This window comes from Pelophylax lessonae, assembly GCF_965119305.1.
Source record: "Pelophylax lessonae genome assembly, chromosome: 9".
In the NCBI taxonomy this organism is placed as follows: Eukaryota; Metazoa; Chordata; class Amphibia; order Anura; family Ranidae; genus Pelophylax; species Pelophylax lessonae.
In genome coordinates, this window is record NC_138776.1 from 96852749 (window position 1) to 96880648 (window position 27900).

The window sequence follows — 27900 nt, forward strand, 5'->3', positions numbered from 1 at the left end:
GTTCAAACCAGGATGCTGCCACCACCATGTTTGACAGTGGGGATGGTGTGTTCAGGGTGATGAGCTGTGTTGCTTTTACGCTAAACATAACGTTTTGCATTTTTGCCAAAAAGTTTGATTTTGGTTTCATCTGACCAGAGCACCTTCTTCCACATGTTTGGTGTGTCTCCCAGGTGGCTTGTGGCAAACTTTAAACTACACTTTATAGATAACGGACCTCTGAGACTATCACAGTGCAGGTGCATTTATACGGAGACTTGATTACACACAGGTGGATTCTATTTATCATCATTAGTCATTTAGGTCAACATTGGATCATTCAGAGATCCTCACTGAACTTCTGGAGAGAGTTTGCTGCACTGAAAGTAAAGGGGCTGAATAATTTTGCACGCCCAATTTTTCAGTTTTTTATTTGTTAACAAAGTTTGAAATATCCAATAAATTTCATTCCACTTCATGATTGTGTCCCACTTGTTGTTGATTCTTCACAAAAATTAGAGTTTTATATCTTTATGTTTGAAGCCTGAAATGTGGCAAAAGGTCGCAAAGTTCAAGGGGGCCGAATACTTTCGCAAAGGCACCGTAAGCACAGGGGAACCATGGGGGTGAGGAGGGTATACAGTGTTCGTTCGCACTTTTCTTTTTTGTATAAAGCGGATAAGAGTAATCCTATCTAATTCGTTGCTTATTAGTATGTCTACATTGGGGAGATATTCCCTTACTTCCTATTCTGGTGTCAGCCTCTCTCTGGATGCAAAGGTAGACAGCTGCACCCCTGTGCCTACTCAAAGAAAACGCTTTGAACAGAGCTGGGCTTTTCTATCTGTAATATGAGTTAAGAGGTTCATATAATGTTAATTCCTTAATAATCTTTACAAAGTATTACAGCTTCATCTATAAAAATTATAGCGCAATACCAATTTTGTTGATCAAAAAAAAAACCTGTCCAGTATACCCTTTGCAAGGTTTTAGAAAACCTTACGGTAGATCTTTACATGATTTTGCCCTATGAATTTTGAGATATGACAAGGCAGTACACATTTGCTGAAAGTGAGCGTTAGGTGGAAGGGCGTGCTTACTAGAATAATGTGATAAGTCGCAGTGTTATAATTAATGTTGCACCTCTAAAATTGTTTATCAATTTTTTTTGATAATATTGGAAATGCGTAGAGATAACCGAGACAGGGGAGCTAAAGCCAGGGGTTTGCAACCATGGGTCCCACAACTTCTCAATCCTACGAGGAGTGCCTCTTTCCTGATAGAAATTACGTTCTTTTAGGAGTGTAGAATTGACTTGCGAACGCTACTCCTCCAGTGTAAGGAGAGGGGACAACCATTTAGATGCAATGCATTTACGTGCCAAGAATAGCAGTAGTAAGAGGGACTCTAACAGTAGGTGGAAAGACTTCCTCGTTCCAAGAACCTCAATATACATGTCAGAGGATCACTTCTCATATTAACTTAAAATGCTCTTTTAATTGTATCAATAGTTAGTTGCCAGTAACGAACCAGCTTGGGGCAGTGCTAGAGCATATGCAAAAGATCTGCTAACGCAACAGCAAGGGCAGTCAGAGTCATCTCTTCGGTTCCATCTATGAAGTTGTATTGGCGTTTCATAGGATCTATGGATCACAAGAAGTTGAGACAACCTCTGCGTGGGTGAAAGGAAGACAATTTGAACCAGTATCGCCTGCCATGTCTCATCATCTATGTCCCCAATATCTTTTTCCCAGTCTATCCTACCAGGTATTTGAATGTTAGCCAGGGTTTTGGCCTGCAACATCCTGTTTGCAGGGGTCTACAAACTATGGACCTTCAATTGTTAAAGAACTACAATTCCCATCATGCCTGTTCATGTCTGTGAATGTCAGAGTTTTACAATGCTTCATGGGATGTGTAGTTCCGCAAAAGCTGGAGGGCCGTAGTTTGAAGATCCCTGCTGTAGAGGGATGAAATAAGACCCCTCTCATTCATTGATTCATTCTGATCAAGAAATCAATGAGTGGGGTGGAGATCAACCCCATATTGTTTTTTTTGGCTTGTATCAATACAGCGAGCTGCAACTGGAGGTACTGGAAATATTAGATTCTCCTTGCAAGTCCTGGAAGGATCCAAATTGGTCTGCACCCCTGAAATTACTGTAGATGTGCTGCACGCTTTTAAAGTTTCTCACCAAATATAAACCTTCCATTTGTATTGCAACCCCGAAACGGATTCCCCCCAATTTCCTACTTCCTATATCTTGACTCGAAGGGTCTTCCTGCTACAGTCATGGGTTTGGAAAACTAAATCACATTGACAAGAAATAACATGACTGTCCAATCTGGACGTTCTAACAAGGAAGCCCAGAACCGCCTACTCCCTCTCTGGAAGTCCAAATCGAACTAAAATTCCATGAACGGCATTATCTGCAGAATTGGAAGGAAGGGGAGCAAGACTTCTTCTCTTTGTCCCCATTCATGTGACTAAAAGCGAACCATATGCAGCTTGAATTTCAGCTAAATCAGTTTGAGCAGTGGGTGGCCCTTTTGGGCAGGTAGAAAATAGTTGGCCAAACAGTGACTGCATCTGATCAGATACAGCCCGTGTTCTGTGTTTACGACAACCGCGGGAGCGCTTCAGCTGTCTAAATACAATAGCCAGCAGTGCATGTTCCACTATCTATGCTGTTTAACGTAAAAGGAGGAATCTAAGAGGGTATGAGTAGCTTAACACAAACTCCTTATATTCAGGTCTGTTTACAACACTAGTTAATTCACAGCACAATGAAAGCCCAGTGTAACGTACAGCCGTAACCTAGGGCTCCACCTACTGGCTCCCAGTAGTAAATAGAAGCATTTATATACATTATTTCATATTTAGCTAATATACACACAGTATATATATATATATATATATATATATATATATATATATATATATATATATATATTCACACACACACACACACACTGTATCTCACAAAAGTGAGTACACCCCTCACATTTTTGTAAATATTTTATTATATCTTTTGATGTGACAACACTGAAGAAATTACACTTTGCTACAATGTAAAGTAGTGAGTGTACAGCTTGTATAACAGTGTAAATTTGCTGTCCCCTCAAAATAACACACAGCCATTAATGTCTAAACCGCTGGCAACAAAAGTGAGTACACCCCTAAGTGAAAATGTCCAAATTGGGCCCAATTAGTCATTTTTCCTCCTCAATGTCATGTGACTCAGTGTAACAAGGTCTCAGGTGTGAATGGGGAGCAGGTGTAAACAATTTGGTGTTATCGCTTTTACTCTCTCATGCTGGTCATTGGAAGTTCAATACGGCACCTCATGGCAAAGAACTCCCTGAGGATCTGAAAAAAGGAATTGTTGCTTTACATAAAGATGGCCTAGGCTATAAGAAGATTGGAGGAGTGGAAGTTGGCTCCAGTGGCAACCTGTTATGCTCTGGTGAACTCCATGCCCAAGAGGGTTAAGGCAGTGCTGGAAAATAATGGTGGACACACAAAATTTTGACACTTTGGGCCCAATTTGGACATTTCCACTTAGGGCTGTACTCACTTTTGTTGCCAATGGTTTAGACATTAATGGCTGTGTTTTGAGGGGACAGCAAATTTACAATTTTACAAACTGTACACTCACTACTTTACATACACACACCTATATATACACATACATACACACAGTATATATATATATATATATATATATATATATATATATATATATATATATATATACACACACATACACATATACACACACACACAGTACAAAAAAAAAGTTTCATCTATAGAACTACATGAAAAGAGATCCAATTTACTTTGTTGCTGGAACACACACACACACGGAATCGGCGTTGACCATACCTTGGTATACAGGTTAAGCCCCACTGCTGTAGCCAGAGCAGTACTAGTAGCTGTCAAATAGGCAACTCCGATCTGCCTACAAAAAAGAACAATACACCAATAAATTCCAGGACAGAAGAGGGTTATGGATGGAATGATTGTTTATTGTGGCAACCCCAATCTGAACTCAACCCTTTTTAACGGAATAGCAATTCCTTTTACATGAAGCCGGAAATGACAAGTAGGGTAATATTAGGCATTTTTCCCCCACTCTAACAACCAGAAAATGCATTATATTTACCTGTTGTGACAAAATGTAACCCTGGATCATGTTATCGATTGACGCAAAATGTACCATTTAGGTTGTTAGCAATCGATAATATATGTTAGTAATTATCAAAACAATGATAGAATTATTGCATGCACATTTGACAGATCTTTAGAAATCTGACTTTTTTTTTAATGATTTTCTATCCATGTACAGTGCCTTGAAAAAGTATTCACCCCCCTTAGCATTTTTTGCGTTTTGTTGCCTCACAAACTGGAATTAACATGGATTGTTTGAGGATTTGCATCATTTAATTTACAGAACATGCCCACAACGTTGAAGATTTATTGTATAGCAAACAACAAATAGGACAAAATAACAACAGCAAAAGTCAATGTACATAACTATTCACCCCCTTAAAGTCAATACTTTGTAGAGCCACCTTTTGCGGCAATCACAGCTCCAAGTCGCTTTACAAAAGTCTCTATGAGCTTGCCACACCTTACCACTGGGATTTTTGCCCATTCCTCCTTGTAAAACTGCTCCAGCTCCTTCAGGTTGGATGATTTGTGCTTGTGAACAGCAATCTAAGTCTGACCACAGATTTTCTATTGGATTGAGATCTAGGCTTTGAGTAGGCCATTCCAACACATTTACATGTTTCCCCTTATACCACTCAAGTGTTGCTTTAGCAGTGTGACTGGGGTCATTGTCCTGCTGGAAGGTGAACCTCCATCCTAGCCTCAAATCACGCACAGAGTGGTACAGGTTTTGCTCAAAATATATCCCTGTATTTAGCACAATCCATCTTTCCCTCATCTCTGACCAGCTTCCCAGTCCCAGCTGCTGAAAAACATCCCCACAGCATGATGCTGCCACCACCATGTTTCACTGTGGGGATGGTGTTCTTTGGGTGATGTGATGTGTTGGGTTGGCACCAGACATAGTGTATTCTTTGATGGCCAAAAAGTTCAGTTTTAGTATGATCAGACCAGAACGCCTTCCTCCATATGTTTTGGGAGTCTCCCACATGCCTTTTTGTTTTTTTGCTGAAAAGTAATGGCTTTCTTCTGGCCACTCTACCATAAAGCCCAACTCTATGGAGTGTACGGCCTATTGTCCTCCTATGTACAGATACTCCAGTCTCTGCTGTGGAACTCTGCAGCTCCTCCAGGGTTGCCTTAGGTCTCTGTGCTGCCCCTCTGATTAATGCCCTCCTTGCCCGGTCCGTGAGTTTTGGTGGGTGGCTGTCTCTTAGCAGGTTTGCTGTTGTGCCATGTTCTTTTCATTTGGTTATGATAGATTTGATGGTGCTCCTGTGGATCATCAAAGATTTGGATATTTTTTTATAACCTTTCCCTGACTTGTACTTCTCAACAACATTGTCCCTTACTTGTTTGGAGAGTTCCTTGGTTTTCATGGCAGTGTTTGGTTAGTGGTGCCTCTTACTTAGGTGTTGCAGCCCCTGGGGTCTTTCAAAAAAGGTGTGTATATATACTGACAGATCATGTGACACTTAGATTGCACACAGATGGACATCATTTCACTAATTATGTGACTTCTGAAGGTAATTGGTTGCCCCAGAGCTTTTAATGGGCTTCATAACAAAGGGGGTGAATACATACGAACATTCCAATTTTCTGTTTTCTATTTCAAAAAAATAGTTTTATGTATATATTTTTCTCATTTCACTTCACCAACTTAAACTATTGTGTTCTGATCCTTTGCATAAAATTCAGATTAACAAAACATTGAACTTAAGGCTGTAATGTAACAAAACGGGTAAAAAGTCAAGGGGGGTGAATATTTTTACAAGGCACTGTATGGCCAGCTTAAGGCATCATGCACACTGAGCATTTGGCCAGCTCTACTGAACGCTTTTCTCCTCAAAGCAAACGCATTAAGGCATGGATAATCATTTATTCTGGCTATTGAAAATGAATGAATGCTCACGCGCTCAACACGCTTAGCGTTTAGGTAGGTTTACATGCGTTTAGGCGTGTTGGAGGTTTTACTGCCCAAACTTTCCTCTTCTGAAAGCGATTTTGGTGTGTTTAGATTTCTGCCCCTAAAGGCTCCTGCCTCTAAATGCCTGTAAACACCTATGTGTGCATGGACATATAAGGTGACATAGAGGGGTGTTTAGAGGCATGTCAAATGCCTATAAAACTGATGTTTTATAGCTGCATTGTGCATGAGGCCTGAGGCCTAAAACTCCTGTCAGCCTTGCTCTTTAGCTGAGCCAGGACATACAGTCAAGGATGGAAATGCATACATTTTAAATACAGAAAGTGACATACAGTGCATCCGGAAAGTTTTCACAGCGCTTGACTTTTTCCACATTTGTTATGTCACAGCCGTATTCCAAAATTGATTAAATTCATTATTTTCCTCAAAAGTCTACAAACAATATCCTATAAATGACAACGTGAAAGAAGTTTGTTTGAAAATTTTGCAAATTTATTAATAAAAAAAAAAAAAAATCCCATGTACATAACTGTTCACAGCCTTTGCAATGACACTCAACATTGAGCTCAGGTGCATCTTATTTCCACTGATCATCCTTGAGATGTTTCTACAACTTAATTGGAGTCCAACTTTGGTAAATTCAGTTGTTTAGACATGATTTACCTGGCCAATACCATCCTTAAAGTGAAGCATAGTGGTGGCAGCATCATGCTCTGGGGATATTTTTCAGAGGCAGGAACTGGGAGACTAGTCAGGATTGAGGGAAATAGAAATGCAGAAATGTACAGAGACATCCTTGATGAAAACCTGCTCCAGAGCGCTCTGGATCTGAGACTGGGGAGAAGGTTCATCTTCCAACAGGACATTGACCCTAAGCACAAAGCCAAGATAACAAAGGAGTGGACAACTCTGTGAATGTCCTTGAGTGGCCCAACCAGAGTCATGACTTGAACCTGATTGAACGTCTCTAGGGAGATCTGAAAATGGCTGTGCACCGACGCTCCCCATCCAACCTGATGAGAGTTTAAGAGATCCTGCAAAGAAGAATGGGAGAAACTGACAAAAATTAGGTGTGCCATGCTTGTAGCATCATACTCAAGAAGACTTAAGGCTGTAATTGGTGCCAAAGGTCCTTCGACAAAGTATTGAGCAAAGCCTGTGAATACATACAGTATGTACATTTGATTTTTTTTTTGTTTTTTTATTTTTTATAAATTTGCAAAGATTTCAAAAAAACATCTTTCACGTTGCCATTGTGGGGTATTGTTTGTAGAATTTAAAAAATGATTTTAATCCATTTTGGAATAAGGCAGCAAAATAACAAAATGTGGAAAAAGTGAAGTGCTGTGAATACTTTCCGGATGCACTGTATGGCTTTTGAGACCAAGGAAACAGGGGAGAGTTCGCAGTAAGAAAGTGATTGCTTTGAGCTTCAAAAAAATGGCAGCCTCCAGTAAGAAGAAACAGGAGCAATGTGCACACCCATTTTATTAGCATAATTATTCATGTGGAATGTACGTTATTTGTTAAAGAACATTAATTGTTATCAAGCTGGTATGGGTAAAGTTCTGCTTTAAAAAGCTGAGTGCATTTCCAGCAGATTATCAGTTTTGTTTTCTGTACTTGCAGGGTTCTTAAAGTGGTTGAAAAGTCAGAAGGTTTTTTTTGTCTGAATGCATTCTATATATTCAGACAAGAAGCCTTCACCCCCCTCAGCCCCCCCCCTCCCCCTCCAATACTTGCCTGACCCCCATCCTGATCCAGCGATGTTGCAGGAGTGTCTCAGCTGCCCAGGACTCTCCCTCAATGGCCGAGACGGCAGCGCAGCGTCATTGGCTCCCGCTGCTTTCAAAGTCCGTGAGCCAATGAGGAGAGAGAAGGAGGCGGGGCCACGGCTCTGTGTCTGAATGGACACGGGGAGCTGCAGCTCAACTCGGGTGCCCACTTAGCAAGTTGTTTTCATGCATTTTGTTCGTTGTTATGTGGGAGAATCCAGCAACAAATGCATTGAATTTGCGTCAAAAACGCATTGCTTGTATTTTCTGATGCATTTCCATTGACGTCTTTGAAATCAAAAATGCAACCTGCACTGGTAGAAAAAGTCCCTGACCCTTTCCAAAAAATGCACTGGTTGAAAACCCCATGTGAATGTGACCTATAGGAAATCATATTAAATGGACTGTAGTGCAAAACACAGTGAACCTATCCTAAAGGGCTAGAACATGGGAAATGTGCATATATCACAGAGATGTACTGTGTACAATATCTCACAAAAATAGTACAAACCTCACATTTTTGGAAATATTTTTCTATATCTTTTCATGTGACAATACTGAAGAAATTACACTTTGCTTCCATGTTAAGTAGTGAGTGTACAGCTTGTATAACAGTGTAAATTTGCTGTCCCCTCAAAGTAACTCAACACATAGCCATTAATGTCTAAACCACTGGCAACAAAAGTGGGTACACCCCTGAGTGTCAATATTTTGTTTTGCCAGCATTATTTTCCAGCACTGCCTTAACCCTCTTGGGCATGGAGTTCACCAGAGCTTCACAGGTTGCCACTGGAGTCCTCTTCCACTCCTCCATGACAACATCATGGAGCTGGTGGATGTTAGAGACCTTGCGCTCCTCCACCTTCCATTTGAGGATGCTCCACAGATGCTTAATAGGGTTTATGTCTGGAGACATGCTTGGCCAGGCCATCTCTTTTCCCCACAGCTTCTTTAGCAAGGCAGTGGTCATCTTGGAGGTGTGTTTGGGGTCGTTCTGTTGAAATACTGCCCTGCGGCCCAGTCTCCGAAGGGAGGGGATCATGCTCTGCTTCAGTATGTCACAGTACATGTTGGCATTCATGGTTCCCTAAATGAACTGTAGCTCCCCAGTGCCAGCAGCACTCATGCAGCCCCAGGCTATGACACTCCCACCACCATGGTTGACTGTAGGCACGACACACTTGTCTTTGTACTCCCCACTTGGTTGCCGCCACAAACGCTTGACACAATCTGAACCAAATATGTTTATCTTGGTCTCATCAGACCAAAGGACATGGTTCCAGTAATCCATGTCCTTAGTCTGCTTGTCTTTAGCAAACGGTTTGCGGGCTTTCTTGTGCATCATCTTTAGAAGAGGCTTCCTTCTGGGAGGACAGCCAGGCAGACCAATTTAATGCAGTGTGCGGCATATGGTCTGAGAACCGATATGCTGACCCCCCCCCCCCCATCCCTTCAACCCCTGCAGCAATGCTGGCAGTACTTATACGTCTATTTCCCAAAGACAACCTCTGGATATGATGCTGAACATGTGCACTCAACTTCTTTGGTCGACCATGGCGAGGCCTGTTAAGTGTAAAAACCTGTCCGTTTAAACTGCTTTATGGTCTTGGCCACCAAGCTCAGTTTCAGGGTCTTGGCAATCTTCTTATAGCCTAGGCCTTCTTTATGTAAAGCAACAATTCTTTTTTCAGATCCTCAGAGAGTTCTTTGCCATGTTGAACTTCCAGTGACCAGTATGAGAGAGAGAGAGCGATAACACCAAATTTACACCACCTGCTCCCCATTCACACCTGAGACCTTGTAATACCAACGAGTCACATGACACAGAGGAGGGAAAGTGGCTTATTAGGCCCAATTTGGGCATTTTTACTTAGGGGTGTACTCACTTGTGTTGCCAGCTGTTTATACATTAATGGCTGTGTGTTATTTTGAAGAAACAGCAAATGTACACTGTTATACAAGCTGTACACTCACTACTTTACATTGTAGCAAAGTGTCATTTCTTCAGTGTTGTCACATAAAAAGATATAATAATAAAATATTTCCAAAAATGTGAAGGGTGTACTCACTTTTGTGAGATATTGTATGTATATATTTTTTTAATTTTGCCATGGCATACACTCTAGGATCATGCAGCATCTTTACTGCACCAATAAGATAACTTTGTTTTTCAGTTTTTCTTAGCCTTATACAGTATAAACATATGGCATATAAACTCAAAACTTACCCAAGTGTGATGGGAGATGCTGCATTCCGATTGGTATAATTTACAAGTGCATTAAACGACTGATTAACCCATTGCCAAAACACCACAGCAGGAACAGTTCTGTTTAAATGTACAACAAAAAGAATTACAGGAGATTGGAAACACTTTATTTCTGTATAACAAAACTGTGGAAAAACATTTTTACACACATTTAGCTTTTTTGGCCATACTGCTGGGAATCACAGGACTGCACTCTGTTGTGCACTCATGTGTCCCAGATTCAGTGTCATCTAATGGTGAAAAGTTTTAGTTTTGGGTGGAGTGGTTAGAACTCGTGAGGTTTTGTGCTGTCTGCGTCCCTGTTGGGCAGATACGCACTCTTGTCCTGGTAAGTATGGTCACTGGGACTGAAAGTGAGGTAGAAACCAAAATATTGTGTTGCCATCAGAACAGTAGAGACTAAATCCTCCAATGGGGACTTTTCCAGTGACCACCGTCTTCCTGTTGCATCTCGGGGACAGGAAGTGAAGGAAAATTTTGCCAATGGTACACAGACAGGAAAAAATAAATTGGTTGGGGTTTTAACCCTTTTCCACTCTACCCCCCCCCCCCCAAAAAAAAAAAAGGTTTATATTATATATATACACACATACATACATACACATACACACACACACACACACACACACACACACACACACACACATATACATGCACACTTTAAAAGAGGAATTCTAGGTATGCATTTTTTACATAGTAATTAGTCCAGCTTGGACCTGTGCAACTATCATGTTTCCCCCAAAATAAGCCCTACCCCAAAAATAAGGCCTAGCGTGATTTTCGGGGAGGGCTGCAATATAAGCCTTACCCCAAAAATAAGCCCTAGTAAAGTTCTTGTAAAAATATAGAATTTGTTTTGTAAAAATATTATATATTTTCCAGTGTGTCTCCTTTTATTGTCGAAAATAAATTTACAGCGCCGCAGGGCGCTCACATGACCCGCTGGAGATCTTCTCCTCTCCTCCCGGTTGACGTCAGCGGGGATCTCAGCCCTTCCCTCTGCAGTGCTCAGAGAGAGGAAGAGCTCTGGCGGATCATGTGAGCGCACAGCGGCGCTGTATAGAAGGGATTTTCGACAATAAAGTTACAAAATGAGCACTGGACATTAAATATACTCTTTACAAAACAGATTAGATATTTTTACAGTGACTTGAACTAAGGATTATTTTTGTGATTAAAGATGTCATAATGATGACTCCTGAGCTGAGAGAGGGAGAGAAGACAGGGAATATAGATAAGACCTCACCTGAAAATAAGTCCTAGTGTGTTTTTTGTCTTATTTTTAGAGAAACACGGTATGTATTGCATATGTCATACCGGACCAATCACAGAGAAAGCTGGAAATTCCAGTATTAAGCACTGCTAGGACAATGATCTCCACTAGCTATGAGTCCTGTGATGAGCAGCTGCCTTTCTGCTTACTAAAATATAGGACAGGGGTGGAGAACCTAAGGTTTGGGGGCCGAATGCGGCCCTCTGAGTCATCTGGTCTGGCCCCCCATGCAGCTGAGTCTGTGTCTCTCAGCTGATCTGTCAGAATGGAGCCGATGCTTCCTGTATAGTTCCTGCTCCATTATGACAGTCTGAGTGAGTCACAGGCGGAGTGATATCAAATGCACTCCGCCTGTGACCAGTACAGGAAACATCACCTCTTCCAGCCAGAGCCAGCAGTACCAGCCAGAGCCAGTAGTACCAGCCAGAGTCAGCAGTACTCACAGCAGTACCAGCCAGAATCAGCAGTACCAGCCAGCAGTACACACAGCACAACCAGCAGTACTAGCCAGAGCCAGCAGCACCAGCCAGAGCCAGCAGTACCCACAGCAGTACCAGCCAGAGTCAACAGTACCTACAACAGTACCAGCCAGCAGTACACGCAGCACAACCAGCAGTACTAGCAAGAGCCAGCAGTACCAGCCAGAGCCAGCAGTACCCACAGCAGTACCAGCCAGAGTCAGCAGTACCTACAACAGTACCAGCCAGCAGTACCTACACAACAGTACCAGCCAGCAGTACCAGCCTGAGCCAGCAGTACCCACAGCAATACCAGCCAGCAGTACCAGCCTGAGCCAGCAGTACCCACAGCAGTACCAGCCAGCAGTACCAGCCTGAGCCACCAGTACCCACAGCACAGTACCAGCCAGCAGTACCAGCCTGAGCCAGCAGTACCCACAGCAGTACCAGCCAGCAGTACCCACGGCAGTATCAGCCTGAGCCAGCAACACCAGCCAGCAGTACCCACAGCAGTACCAGCCAGCAGTACTCACAGTACAAGCCAGCAGTACCAGCCTGAGCCAGCAGTACCCACAGCAGTACCAGCCAGCTGTACCCACCAGCAGTACCAGCCAGCTATACCCACCAGCAGTACCAGCCAGCAGTTCTTTTCAAAACTTACCACCACAAAAAAGTTGACTGCGCTCCAGACTGACCGACGCAAACCTGGAAAATCTGTTGCCAGTAGCAACATCATCAATACCATCTATCATCACACACCTCACCAAAAAAAAGTAGTTGCAGCCATCACATTAGGGGTGAGTTAATTAAATGTTTGACCAAATATAACAGGCTAATTTTTAAGGTGATAATTTTGTACGGCCCCCGAATGATTTTATAAATACCCAAATGGCCCTTGGCAGAAAAAAGGTTCCCCACCCCTGATATAGGAGGTTGCTTACTCAGCATAGGCACTATTCAGAGAATGCTTTGAAGTTACTCACTGGATGCAAAGCTCTCACTGATAAAGTAGAGATTGGATTGTCACCGCATTCACTCTTCATATCATCCAATGAGAGAATTCTTTGCATTCAATGTAAAAATACAAAGCTTCTTCTGAATGGCGACCATGCCTAGCAGGGGACCTCCTGTGTACACAATGTAGAAGGAAAGCCGCTCAACATGGGACCCAGAAGGTGTGGAAGTGAGGCTCATTGTAGTAGCAGTGCCTTCTACAGTGATTTACAGCTTCCAAAGGGATCGGCCAGGCATGGTATACGCATAGTATGGTCCAAGCTGGACCAATGTAACTATTTTAAAATATCTATACCCATATCGAATATGTTTTTTTTTTTTTCAAAAATTTTTTTTTTGAATTTTCTAAGTTTCCAGGTTTACAAAAAAAAAAAAATGCAGGTCAGTCAAATAATTCAAAGTACTCGGTCATATGAAATGTATCTTTTGGTAAAATAATAAGGTAGGTGTTTCTTAATGTAAAGCTTTTTAAATGCAAAAATACATTTTTATATAGGTCTATACATTAGAACAAAAAGAGGGAGGGGGGGACAAGAGGGGTGAAAGAGGGACAAGAAGAGAAAGGAGGACAGAGAGATTTGGTTTTGAAAGAGCCAGTCCCTTCAAATAAGGGGCATGTGTTTTTATGCTAGCACAACTTCGAGAAGCTGGCAAATGGCAGTTTTATACTTTGAATGGCAGCCTTGGCTATAATGACTAACGGGCCCCCTGGCAGGTTCACTTTAATTATTTCAGTCACAGAGGTGGCAGCTATTCCTTAGGCATGAACAGTTTAAAAGTCTGAAGCACTATGATCTAAAATCCTATCTGTTAGATTAAAAGGCAGTCATCCACAGAGTGTGCTGAGCCAGTAGAAAGGTATATTCCGGTTACCTTATGTTAAATCTGGCTCATCCACATTGTTATAACAAGCCTGGAAGTGTTCTCCCAGGTAATGATTAACAGGCCCCTGAGACTGGACCTCTGCAGACACATCTGACAAGCAGCTGGGTATACATGAAGGCTTCCCATACTATATATCTGTAGATTTATAACCTGCATCATTAGTGAAGCCCAGATGACAGGTCTTGCTTTACAGGGCCCATTACTCCCACTCATGTCAGCTAATGGGGATCAAGAGCCACTGACAAATACTGGATTTAGATATGTTTGGGGGATCATTAGTAGTGTTTTTAGAATGCTTTTCTATATACATGTGAAAGAGACCTTTTTACATAATGATTTTCTAAAAGCATGTAAAAAGTATTAAAAAACTTGTTTCTGGTTTTAGTGACATAAAGACAGCCTTTTGTGTCCATTGTATATGCTGGCTCGGATTTCGGTTTAGTGGTTCCCTAAAATGTTGCACCTTGCCCATCCAGTTATCTATCTCACTGCAAACCTTTAAGACAGGCGTAGTCGGACTGAAAACAAAAGACTCCGCACCTTCTAATGATGTATAGAGCACAATGTACATGGTAGCTAGAAACCATGTGAACCTTTGCCAAGGCGTTGGGTCCCAGAAACACAGAGGCGCACACAGCTTCCTCTTCCGCATGCAAATATCAACCCAACATACAGCGACAAAGACTGTAAGAATATTTTGCCATCTAGGTAGGGTTCTAAGATTCATATTACATTTTATATTTGTTTTACTATTGGTCAATAAAAGTGGTGGTTTTTATTTGGAATGGGGGTTCATTTAGAATACTTGTTTAAAGCCAAACTCTGAGCACAAGAAAAAAAAAAAAATACCTGTGCAGTGGGGTACTATTCATACATTTAGGGGATGAGGAATAGGGTGTAATGCTACCTTTCTTCTCCCTCCAGCAGGCACCCTCCATCTGTGTTGCTGGTCCTCCACAGACTTCTCACTAAGGCACTCTGGTCTGTGGTTGCATGCTTGCCTCCTTGCACACAATGCAGGACCAATAGCTCTGAAATGTACATGATAACCACGAGGGCCCACCCACAAACCAGAGCATTGGGGAGATGAGGAGCGCACCAGAGCATGCCGAATCGAAAAGTATGGTAAGTAATACAGTCTCTTCCTCCAACCCACTTGAGTGAGAATTTAACCATGCAAATTTCAATCCATGTATGGACACCCTGGCTGTACACAAGTCAATGTCTTGATCGATTAGTGTACAACCAGCCTGTCTGGTTTTTCCTGGATGATTAGTGCCACAGGCTATAGCCGGCAACACTAATCATTGGGAATTCTCCCATTAACACAGACTGTGTCGATGGGGGAAAATTGAGCAGTGTAGTGTGTGTATTAAGATAACTATATATAGGCTTGTGACGGTATCAGATTTTCATGCTGCGATTAATTGATTAAGGTTTTGCCACGGTATACGGTATTATCACGGTATTCTATTAAATTTCTACGTCATTTGAATTTCATTGCTGAATTTAGGGGCTTTGGTTCACTTATGCACATTATTATATAGTCAGTCAGTACAGACTCTGTGAACCAGGCCTAAAATAGGTCATCAAGCAGTGTCTGGCCTAACTGGTGATAACTGGTCCTGGCGCTCGGCTCCGATCCGATGGCCTGGTCATTAAGAGGGCAAATCCTTGTGGTCAAGAAGTGGTTAAACCTGAAGGAGGTGTTGTTATTTATAAATTACTTTACTATTGCTTTAGGCCTGGTTCACATGTATGCGGGTTGGCGGTTCACATGTATGCGGGTTGGCGGTTCACATGTATGCGGGTTGGCGGCCCACATTTGCACAGGCATAGCAGCCCATTGATTTGAACGGGCTGCTATGCCCTCATTTTCCGCAGAAAAAAGGTGCATGCAGCATTTTTTTAAAATTCAGTGGCCTTGAAATCCATCCTGCTTTTGCACCATGCGACTAACCTGCAGTTCCTGCTCTGGCAAGCTTTCTGCATTTTTTGTATACGTGGGCACGGCATTTAAAAACAGTTTGCGTGTGCAGCAACGGCAGGTAAGTCGCATGGTGCAAAAGAAGGATGGATTTCACGGCCACTGCATTTTTTTAAATTCTGCATGCACCTTTTTTCAGCTGAAAACGCAGGCATAGCAGCCCATTCACATCAATGGGCTGCTATGCCTGTGCAAATGTGGGCCCCCAACCCGCATACATGTGAACCACCAACCCGCATACATGTGAACCAGGCCTAAAGCAATAGTAAAGTCATTAATAGATAAAAACACCGGTCCTCCTGCAGGTTTAACCACTTCTGGATCGCAAGGATTTGCCCCTTTAAAGACCAGGCCATCGGATCAGAGCGCCAGGACCAGTCATCACCAGGTAGGCCAGACACTGCTTGATGGCTATATAATAATGTAATGTGGGCTGCTATGCGTGTGTGTGTATATATGTATATATGTATATATATATATATATATATATATATATATATATATATATATATATATATATATATATTAGAGCTGCACGATTCTGGCCAAAATGAGAATCACGATTTTTTAGCTTGGAATAAAGATCACGATTCTCTCACGATTCTCTGTGTAACAAAAAAAAAATTGGGATAACTTTACTGTTACGGTTTTTTTTTTTTTTTTTATTCATTAAAGTTTATTAATTGCGTTTGAAAGACTGCTGCGCAAATACAGTGTGACATAAAATATTACAACAATCGCCATTTTTTTCTGTAGGGTCTCTGCTAAAAAAATATATAAAATGTCTGGGGGTTCTAAGTACTTTTCTAGCAAAAAAAAACTGATTTTAACTTGCAAGCAACAAGTGTCAGAAAAAGATCTAGTCTTTAAGAGGTTAAACTTCCTTTCTCCCTGGCAGAGGGAAGGAAAAGATACAATGTAATCATTTTTGTTTATAGTTAGGCTTAGCTGTGTGAGTGAATGAGTCATCCAGCTCACTGAAATGTATCAATTCACAAGTCAGACCCAGGAGCAGAGAAACTTGGTATTTTAAAAATGCCACAATAACAATACCATGGCTATGCAATACCGCGATATATCGAATTACCGAAAACCGGCATATGTCTAACTATATAACATATGAAGGTTTTACCCTGCCTCTTTCAGAAGTATGTGGACAGTCCTTTGCATATGTATGAAAATTTGTATTTTCCCCCTTCCCACAGACTGTACAGTTAGGCCTCAATAAGGAGTAAAATGCATCAGATGAATGACATGGGTGGAGTGTCTGTGGCTTCTTGTTCAATAAAGCTTTACATGTACAATAAAGCTTTACATGTAGAAGAGGAAGCTGTTTGCTTGAGAAATGCTGTATTTTGCAGGCACCTGCAGATGAAGCTAGGCGCAGAAACCCATGTGGTGACCATAAAGCAGTGGTATAGTTGACATTGGTCAAATGATGACGTTCGAGAACAGCATTTGGTTTTTTCATGCTGAGACAAAGGATCCTTTTTCTTAAAAAGTGTTTTTACTCATATTAACATGATTTTATAAAATATTAAGGGCTCATTCACACCAATCCTGTTGGGCTACATTGCCCAATGCAGTCCCACTGTACAGGCGAGGAAAGATGCTGCTTGTCCTATTGTTTCAGCACCAATGTTTGCTGAATAGGTTGCATTTTTACACAGCATATTGCAACAAAAACACTGCGGTGCATGGTTTTAGGAAATATCTTTGTGTGACAAGGAAAGAAAGAGCTCTCCACACACCAAAAACATCATACAAGGTTCTGGTTGATTGAAGCCAACACTTTTTACAACAGTTCCCGCCCATGGATGGGGGCTAGTGCAGCGATTGTTGGCTTCAATAAAGCAGAACATGGTGTGATGTTTTTCATGTGTAGACAGATCTTTCTTTTTGTCTATATATATTGGAGCATGGACAGCTCAGTGTTTCATCTGCACCCAGAGCAGGAGGCCAGAGCTAGAAGAATTTGGTTTGAGAGCAGAGAAGATTTCCAACACATTCACCTATCAGTGTGCAACATTTAAATTAAAAAAAATAAAAATAAACAAAAGGTAAACAGTGTAAAGCATTGTTAAAATGCATTGCACCACCCCTATACAATGCACACCAGCAGATGTACATGATATAGTAATAATGCAGGTTTGCCAGAAGGGCAGAGACCTAAAGCTGACTATGGACCTTGATTGCTCACATATTGTACAATCTCCTTTAGTTTTACCAAAACTATGTAATGAGAACAAAAAGTAATATCAAATCAGGTTCTTACATTACATAGTTGAAAGTAGATATGTTCAGTTTCTGAACAATTAGAGTGTATAGTGTATGATCAGTCTAAAAGCTCACTTTTATATTTGGCTAGTCAATGAAGGCTTAAAAAGGAAGATGCCTACTAGTCCACATTGAATGGTACATGGATAGATTTTCCTAATTTTTGCCGATGTATGAGCCGACAGTATTGGTCAAACCCTAGCTAAATATCACACATGCGAAATAATAAAACTCTACCTGTAAAACTGCAGCATGCAGCCAGTGATCGCCATTCCTCCAGGGACCTGGAAAGACATTCTGCCAATCAGGTTCATCTTATCTCCGGTGTCAGGGTGGAAGGCGGAGTCATACAGCTTCTTGGCGTAGTGCAGTTGTTCTATGCTGGTGCCTGGTGGAGCGCCACCTGCTCTGAACACAGAACACACAGTCTAATCTGTGCCAACAGGAATAGATATGCTGCCAGAATCATCAAAAGTGCTTAATTATGAAGGATGAAGTTAATAATAAAAACAATACTTAACAATTATATACTCTATTTTCCTAAACTTCGATAGAAAAACATTCTATTCAAGTATGTATTCCGAATTCAAAAAAGTACATCCAAATTCAATTTGGGAGTGGCTACACTCCTTCTTGATGGTCCCACTATAGGAATGTAGCCACTCTCTTTGTTTCACTGCCGAGTTGGACTAAGGGATTTGTAGTGTGAATAGAGCAGTAAACATGAACACAACTCATGTGAAAATAAGATGCAAAGCCAGGAGATATTGGGAAAGAAAATGTATAAATGAAGCTGAATTCCAAGCAAATATAAACAATACAAATGTATGCAACGCTGCATTTATTAACAAACTATTAAATCTATTTTTAAATGCAGCTAGTTTAGGTACCTGAGTTTAAGTTGGTATCTGGCCTATTGAAATCCCCAGTACAGGGGGACTGGGAGGGGAAGCCAAGGCAGCCAATCAGGAGATGCAAATATGCTGACAAAGAACATGATAATAAGAGAACATAGTAAGCATAGGGGTGACCTCATCAGCCTGCTGCTGCTCCTTTATGTAATAGGCTGAGGGTGGGAATATGACACATCTGTATTACTTAATTGCAACAGGGAAAAGTGGTGGCACTTGCCTGGCTGTGCTGTGTTGTAGAGCTGTGTAATATCAGGACTGAATGGACAGAAATGCAAATCCTTTGGTATATAAAAAGCTCCCCTATGTGTATTTAAAGTGAAATTAAAGTCCACAGATACTCACCTCCAACTTCCAGCTAGGTGACCACTGGATCCCTCCCCAGCTGCCAATATCTTCTGCTGAGGCTTTTTTCGGGTGCTTGGTATCCGAATTCATAATTGGCCACTGGGAGATGACATGACTCCCGTGCATACACACAGTAGTTATTCATTCCACCACCACCGCAGCATGCCGGGAACGTCCACTGAGCTGTGCATGAGCAGCTCATTGTACATTCAATGGACAGGAAGGTATGTCTTATTGAGGAAGTAACATAGCATGCGTCTTCTACAAAAAAAAGCTGCCTGCTCACATATTTTTTAATTGTAGGTGTAACAGTTATTTTGGAGTTGAGCTTAAGTGCCGGTTCACACTAGGGCGACCTGTGAGGCGACCTCGTCGCCTCACAGGTCGCAGCAGGTCGCCTCCCATAGGGAAGCTGCGGACCCGTTCTAATAGGAGCGACACAAGTCGCTCCGACCTAGAAAAAGGGTCCGGAGCTTCTTTGGGGCGACCCGGAGGCGACCGCCATAGACTTCAATGTTATGAAGTCCGTGGCGGCCGCTCCGAGGTCGCGGCGCGCTGCTCGCACCGCGACCTCGGAGGTCGCGGTGCGAAGTAGCGTCGCTGCAATGTGAACCGGCACTTAAAGTGGAGTTCTATTCTGTAACAAAAAAAATAAATAAATACTGTAGCTGCTGACTTAATATAATGACACTTAACTGTCCAGGGATCCACAATGTCTTCCCCCTCCTAGCCTCGGGTGCAGGCGCTAGCATTTGAGTAAGGGAAACAGAAAGTGAAGCCTTGCTGCTTCACAGCCTGTTTCCTACTGCGCATACGTCAGTCACACTGTGCTTTCTAAATAGTCCTGCTGTCTTCTGGAAATTCTGTGTGTCCAAGAAGGCAGCGATGGGGCAGAAATGACGGAGATCACCGCGCAGCGATCTTACTAGAAAAAGGGAGTTGGTACCTGTCAAAACTAGGTACCCGCTCCCCCCAGAAAAAAAAAAAAAAATCAGGGGCAGTGGAGGGGAGGGTGAAGCTCCGCTTTAAGAATAGAAAAAGGAAAGAATTGAAGTGATTAGTAAGTGAGCAAACTGAAATTTTTTTTTTTTTTTTTTTAGGAGATTGGGAAAATGTGAGAGAGTCATTTGAAAGTTAATATTAAGTGGAAGAAAATATTTAAATGAACCTTGCAGAGATTTCAGCAGTTAAACTGAATATTGCTAAATACATTAACTGTTAATAACTGCATATATATTCTTCAGCGGTTTTTATGGTAGAGTAGAATTTTAACAATTCAAAGGGAACACTGAAAATTCGCTGCTGTATGTACCCAACCGGATTCCAATTTTCCTTATTGGCCACAAAGTCATGTATGGTACACCCATTTCCATTCCTCTCTGCCCATAATGGGGCAGCACAGTCTGAACCCGAGAACAAAAAAATGTAATATATTGCAGCTTACCAGTTCTTAAGATGTGATGGCTACAGTCCTTTTTTTAACCTGGCGATCCTGCCACTAATACACTTATTGTCCTAGGGTGGCAATGCTCACTCACTGTACTGTATCTGTAGAGTGGCAGCATTGTCACCCTAGGACAGGAAGCGTCTTAGGATTACAAAATATATCCTCTTTTCATAAAAAAGGGGGATATGTTCTATAGTTCAATGCGGGGAAATGGAACAACACTAATAGCAGTCAGTAGAAAGCACAGGACGTTATCACCTACTGGATTTCCGGCAATATCAACAATTTGTTGGCACTTCTCAACAAACAGTAATATTACCAAAAATATAGGGACGCTTGCCGTTACACGCACATGAACTTTATTGGCATGCCAGTCAAGTTCCTCCAACCCAAACTCGCTCATCCATGTCTCTAAGGAACTTGGTTTGTGCACTGGTGCGCAGTCATGTTGAAACAGGAAGGGGCCATTCCCAAACTGTTCCCACAAAGTTGGGAGCATTAAATTGTCCAAAATATATTGGTATGCTGACTTCTTAAGAGTTTCTTTCACTGGAACTAAGGAGCCAAGCCCAACCCCTAGAAAAAAAAAAAACCCACACCATAATCCCCCCTCCACCAAATGATTTGGACCAATGCACAAAATAAGGCTTATAAAGACATGGATGAGCGAGTTTATGGTGGGGGAACTTGACTGGCCTGCACAGAGCATGGACCTCAACCCAATAGAACACCTTTGGGAGGAATTTGTGCAGACTGCGAGCCAGGCCTTCTCTCCAAATTCAGTGCCCGACCTCACAAATACGCTTCTGGAAGAATGGTCAAACATTCCCATAGACACATTTCTAAAACTTGCGGATAGCCTTCCCAGAAGAAATGAAGCTGTTATAGCTGCAAAGGGTGGGCCAACTCAATATTGAACCCTACGGACTAAGACTGGGATGCCATTCAAGTTTATGTGCATGTAAAGGCAGGCGTCCCAATACTTTTGATAATATAGTGTATAACAAAGTGCCTTAAATAGAATGATTGAATAGACTAAAAGAAAGCAAATAGGTGAAGCTCGTTGTTAGGGATGACAAATTTTAAACCTGATATCCAGGTATAGTTTTCTTTTTTTGCATATTTCAACAGCTTAGACCATATTCCATACCTGGCTGATCCCTGTGGAAGCTGAAAATGACTTAGTAGCGCCACTACTACAGTCATCCTCGCTGTCTTCTGGGCCCAGTGCTGAGCGGCTGCTCTGCTGCATGGTAACCATAGAAGATTGCCTGCTTGGCACAAATGTCATTCAGACAGTGCCTTGCATCACAATTAATGCAAAAGTTCTCTGAGTAGACAAGGTGGGTCATCACCACCCAAACAGAGAACACTATGCATTCATTGAGAAAATGAAAAGTGGTCTCTCAATGATGCCCATGCTGACTTCAAGTAGAACTATGCATGGTATAAAACCTTACCTGGAATTCAGCTTTAAGGTTTTCTATGACCCATTGTCTATGCATCTTTTCTTTCTGTACTGGGTTTCAGCATGGACCTTGATCTACTAATAAAGAACATATTTCTTGTATTCTGGATTTTTGTATGTTCTGGATTTTTGTTAATATAGCTTTCCTTATGGCAGCCCTTTTAAAATTCTTGGTTCCTCTCAAACAAACAATTAAAGTTTTTTTTCTCATTTACCCTGTTCCCATCCTTATACTTACTAAATATTGTTTAAGAGCAGTAAATTGTACATATTTATCCAGGGGTTTTCCTTAGAAATATGAAATTGTCTGGCATCTATGGACATACCCAGATTCAACATTGGATGATCAGGAACATATGGGTTAGTTGACTCAGCTCTACTGACATTTGACTGGCTGAGTCCGACATAATGTGCTTGGACGGAATGTGTGCTGTCCAGAGGTGTGATGCCCTCAAAATAAAGCAGGGGTACTAAGACCCAGTTGGGTTGTGTAACAGTGGATTGGAGGAGGGGAAAATAGGCTCCTTAAAGTACAAAAATTGTATTTATTTTCCTGATGCTGAGGAATGAGCAAGATGCACCTTGTGTTGAGGTCTAGTTTTTCGACCTCAAGTGTGTTTAGAAGATGTACGTTTTAGAGATAAGTGTTATATACGTTTAAGCCGAGGTACGCCCTTAGGCTTTGTTTTGTAAAAACACAATTTTGCAATTAAAAGAATTAAAAAAAGAGAGGTAAAATTGTAAAGGTTTTCCTTTTGGCCTTTTAGATTTGTTGCTCCTATGAATAGGATGCTTGCTGTTCAAATACTCCCAATTATGTTCTACCTAGCGTGGCTGCATCTTTAGAGTTTTATCTTTCATTAGTCCATGCAGTACTGGATTTTTTGAGGGTTCAGATATCATGGTTCCACATTTATTTTCAAGCATTCCTTAAAAACATTGGCATCGATTAAATCTCATATGCTTGAAAAACAACACAACAAATTTGTAGAAGTAGTGACTTCGGGGAACATCACAGATCTTTAATTTAGACCAAACCTCTTCACAGAGATAGTCAAAATGCTGCATGATCCAAATAATCTGAATGTGTATTGAAAGATGATGGAGGAAGATAAGAACAGCGCCACTCTAAGTGCAGTAAACTCAATACTTTATTTGACATCTAATAATGCTGGGTACTCACAAGATAAAACAATTAAAAAGCATGATGAATGTGTGTAAAAAGATCCATTATTCCAGTGTCTGGGCGAGGAGGGGCTGATGTGCTCCAAACAAGTCCGTCCGACTGCGGGAGTAAGCAGTATCCGGACCCCGAGGACACCTGCAACGCCTCCGGCGGCGGACTTCCGGGTTGGGCGTAGAACGTGGGCGTGATGACGTAGGCGACGCGTTGTCGGAGCATGCGCTCCTTCCTCAGGCCTATAGGCTCCGACAACGCGTCGCCTACGTCATCACGCCCACGTTCTACGCCCAACACGGAAGTCCGCCGCCGGAGGCGTTGCAGGTGTATTGAGTTTACTGCACTTAAGAGTTGCGCTGTTCTTATCTTCCAGTATATTGCAAGTTTCTTCTCCACTTGAGAGTCAGCAGCCTTCTGGAGTGCACAGACCGGTGCTTTTTATGGACCTTTTGGACTTTGCCACACAACATCCAGGTCCGTGCATCTTCCCATTATAATTTTCCTAGGAGGCTATTGAGGTTCATTTTGAGTCCTGTTGCGCCAGTTTTTTATGTTTGTTTGTATTGAAAGATGATGATAACTACAGCTCAGCACAGTCAACCAAGACCTCAGCAAGACAAATTTAGTTGCTCTAATCTAAAAATTGATCTAAATTAGCCTCTCATCGTTTTTGCCCCGGAAGAACTCTTAAAAAGATTTTCATGCCTCAAGGGAACCTATGCTAAAATTAATTTATTGGGGATCAGTGGGAAGAATGTCCTTTATATTGGTGGTCAATGGGGTAAATGCACTCCATACAGTAGTCCCCCATACAGACAGAAAGATCAATAGTGTCATGCTGCTGGCTCTACATGTGGCGCTGAGCCCACAATAATGCAGACACCAACAGAAAGGGGTCAATCAGCCACTTCTCAAGGAACCTCTAGCAATATCTGGAGGAACTCTAGGGTTCCGTGGAACCCTGGTTGAGAATGGCTGGTTTAAACACACTTCGGATAAAAACAGGTCTATCCTCAGACAAAAATCTTAAAAACAAAACAAAAAAAAAAAAAAGAAGGGGGATGAGATGAGATGGACCACGTGGTCTTTTTATGCCATAGGTCTTCTATGTTTCTATCTGCAGATCAAGCCCATAGAATTTTCATGTCAGGGGTAGGATCATTCAAAAAGTTTGACAAAGACAGAAACTCTAATGCATGTGCAGCCATGGGTTTTCTGCACACGAGGGCCAGATTCCCCAGTAATGTTTGAAGGTCCTGCATTCCCTGGTCCAGAAAGGTGCATAAAAGGTGGATATTTACTTAAAGGGGTGCACTCAGAATCTGGTGCAGCTCTGCATTGTAACCAATCAGTTTCTAACTTTTAATTAAGCTTTAACCACTTGCCGACCGCCGCAAGTACATTTACTGCGAAGTGACGTATATATATATATATATATATATATACGCTACTAGCCTGTGAGGCTCTGGGGAGCGAGCGCCGCCAGAGGCGCGCTCCGGCGCGGTCACAGACCCCCCCGTGCGTGTGACCAGCGGACCCGATGTCCGCCGGTCACTCGGCGATCATCAGTGGAGAGGGAGAAAGGCAGGCGGCTAGTGTAAACAAGCCGCCTGTCATTCTCCCCTGTGTAGAAACAATGATCATACGGTTCTACTATGTAGGACCGTTGATCATTGTTCCTACAGCTCAAGCCACAGCCAATCACAGTTAGAATCACGCCCCTAGGGACACCCACAGCCCCTCCCTCTCAAATAAAGTTAACCCTTTCACTGCCAGTGTAATTTTACAGTAACAGTGCATATGTATAGCACTGATTACTGTAGAAATGTCACTGGTAACCCCAAAAGTGTCAAAATGTCAGTCAAGGGTCCGATCTGTCCGCCGCAATGTCGCAGTACCGCAAAAAAAAAAAAAAAAAAAAACGCAGATCGCCACCATTGCGCGTTAAAAAAAAAAACAACAACAAAAATCTTCACCCTTTGTTAGTAAACGTGATAACTTTTGCGCAAACCAATCAAAATACACTTTTTGCGCTTTTACCAAACATATGTAGCATAAAACAAATTGGCCGAAAATGTTAAAAAATTTTGATTTTTACATTTTTTGGGGGGGGGGGGGGGAATTTCATATAAAAAAAAAAATGTGAAAAATATTGTTATTTTTGCAAAATTGACGCTCTTTTTTTGTTTATAGCTCGTGATCAAAAAAATCGCACAGGTCATCAAATACCACCAAAAGAAAGCTCTGTTTGTGGGAAAAAAAGGACGTCAAATTAGTTTGGGTACAGCGTTGCATGACTGCGCAATTGTCCGTTAAAGTCACGCAGTGCCGAATTGCAAAATACCCCCTGGTCAGGAAGGGGGTAAAATCTTCCGGGGCTTAAGTGGTTAACAATAAAACTGGGAAGCCGATTGGTTTCTATGCAGAGCTGCACCAGATTTTGCACCCTCCAGTTTTAGTAAATCAACCCCACTGTGTTAATGCTAACAGATACTGTGGCCCATGTATGTTCAGTGTGAGAAGCTCACTGATCACTTGTGTACAGAATCATACAAGACTGCATGCCAAGTTTCCTTTTTGGTTGGCATATGCATGGACCATACTATGGTATACAAACATCTGGTTGCCAACCCTGACAAAAAAAGGTCAATTTTTATGCCTTACTATTTTTTCAAAGTAAATAAGCTAAAAGACTCCATTAACCACTTGCCGACCGCCGCACGACTATCTACGTCGGCGGTCAGCCCCTCACAGGCAAAGTGACGTAGGGCTACGTCACTAGCTTGTGAGGGTCTAGGGAGCGAGCGCGCTCCCCCGGAGGCGCGCTCCCGCTCCCTCGTGGTCACGGACCCCCCCGCGCGTGTGACCGGCGGACCCGATGTCCGCCGGCCACTCTGCGATCGGCGGGGGAGAGGGAGAAAGTCAGGCAGCTTGTGTAAACAAGCTGCCTGTCATTCTCCTCGCTGTATGAGAGCTGATCATCTGGATCTACTATGTAGATCCGTTGATCACTCTGCATACAGCTGAAGCCCCAGCCAATCACAGTTAGAATCACGTCCCTAGGGACACACACAGCCCCTCCCTCTCAAATAAAGTTAACCCCTTCACTACCAGTGTATTTTTACAGTAACAGTGCATATGTATAGCACTGATTACTGTAGAAATGTCACTGGTAACCCCAAAAGTGTCAAAAATGTCAGTCAAGGGTCCGATCTGTCCGCTGCAATGTCGCAGTACCGCAAAAAAAAATCGCAGATCGCCGCCATTACGCGTTAAAAAAAAAACAACAAAAATGACAAAAATCTTTCCCTTAGTTAGTAAACGCAATAACTTTTGCACAAACCAATCAAAATACGCTTTTTGCGATTTTTTTTACCAAACATAGGTAGCATAAAACAAATTGGCCGAAAATTTTAAAAAATTTTGATTTTTACATTTTTTTTTGGGGGAATTTCATATAAAAAAAGGGAAAAATATTGCTATTTTTGCAAAATGGACGCTCTTTTTTTGTTTATAGCGCGTGATCAAAAAATCGCACAGGTGATCAAATACCGCCAAAAGAAAGCTCTGCTTGTGGGAAAAAAAGGACGCCAAATTCGTTTAGGTACAGCGTCGCACGACCGCGCAATTCTCCGTTAAAGTCACGCAGTGCCGAATCGCAAAATACCCCCTGGTCGGAATGGGGGTAAAATCTTCCGGGGCTTAAGTGGTTAATGCCATTTTGTTTCATAAAGGGAGATGGAGTTTCATTAGCGGAGAACTGATTTCCTAAGTGACAGAGTCCTTTTAATGGATTTCACACAAAAAGCTGATCATTAAAATCTGACAGCTTTATTGATCTATGCCAGCCACTGGAGATGTTTTGATACCCAGCTGTCCTCGCGTTGCCTAGCAACAATCTACCTGCATTAACTTGGAAAAAAAAAAAAAAAGGCAAAACTAATTGTACCACTGTCACGTCTATAACATTTATTTTTACTAAATTGCTTAATTTATTGTAGTATAATGTAAAAATCTGCTAATACAGAACATTTTCTTTAGATTTAGTAAATCATCTATACAGTATAGCTTTGAATGCTGGAGTTGATTATTATAAACTGGAAATCGGTCTGGTTTGTCTATGGTAACCAGTAAGATTGTCATTGTTGTACATCAGTGCCACCTTTGTGCACAACTACACACACATCTACAGCCCTTTGAACACGACTGCTCATGGGATTGAAGAAGGCTCCTGTGTGTCCTTCATTTATTAGTGATCACAGAAATCAAGGTTGTCACTTTGAAGGTGACCAGTGCTGCCAGGGAGGTGATTTTTGTTTGAGTGAAGTCGCTGATTTTCTAATTTATTCACAGCCTACAATAAGGATGTCTACAAAAAAGGCCAGCTGTGCAAAAACTGGAAAATTCAAACTGAAGCCTACAGCAACCCGTCAAACACTTGCTCTAATTTTCTACTTAGTACTCAGGAAAAAGACTGCAGAAATCTGTCTGTGCTTCCTACTGCAAAAATAATACGTAGCTTATAAATTAAA

The 27900-nt window shown here is 41.9% G+C and overlaps 1 protein-coding gene across 2 annotated transcripts in view; it reads right to left on the bottom strand.

The window, feature by feature from the left end:
• The window catches only part of SFXN2 (sideroflexin 2), a 112983-nt gene that overhangs the window by 45879 nt on the left and 39204 nt on the right, over positions 1-27900 (bottom strand). The window contains exons 3-5 of one of the 2 annotated variants that reach the window (XM_082269301.1): positions 18252-18422; positions 10082-10180; positions 3865-3940 (exon numbers count right to left, since the gene is read on the bottom strand). In XM_082269301.1, coding sequence (XP_082125427.1) covers positions 3865-3940; positions 10082-10180; positions 18252-18422 — 346 coding nt within the window. The remainder of the gene's footprint in view (positions 1-3864; positions 3941-10081; positions 10181-18251; positions 18423-27900) is intronic. The other variant, XM_082269302.1, reaches the window with a different exon arrangement.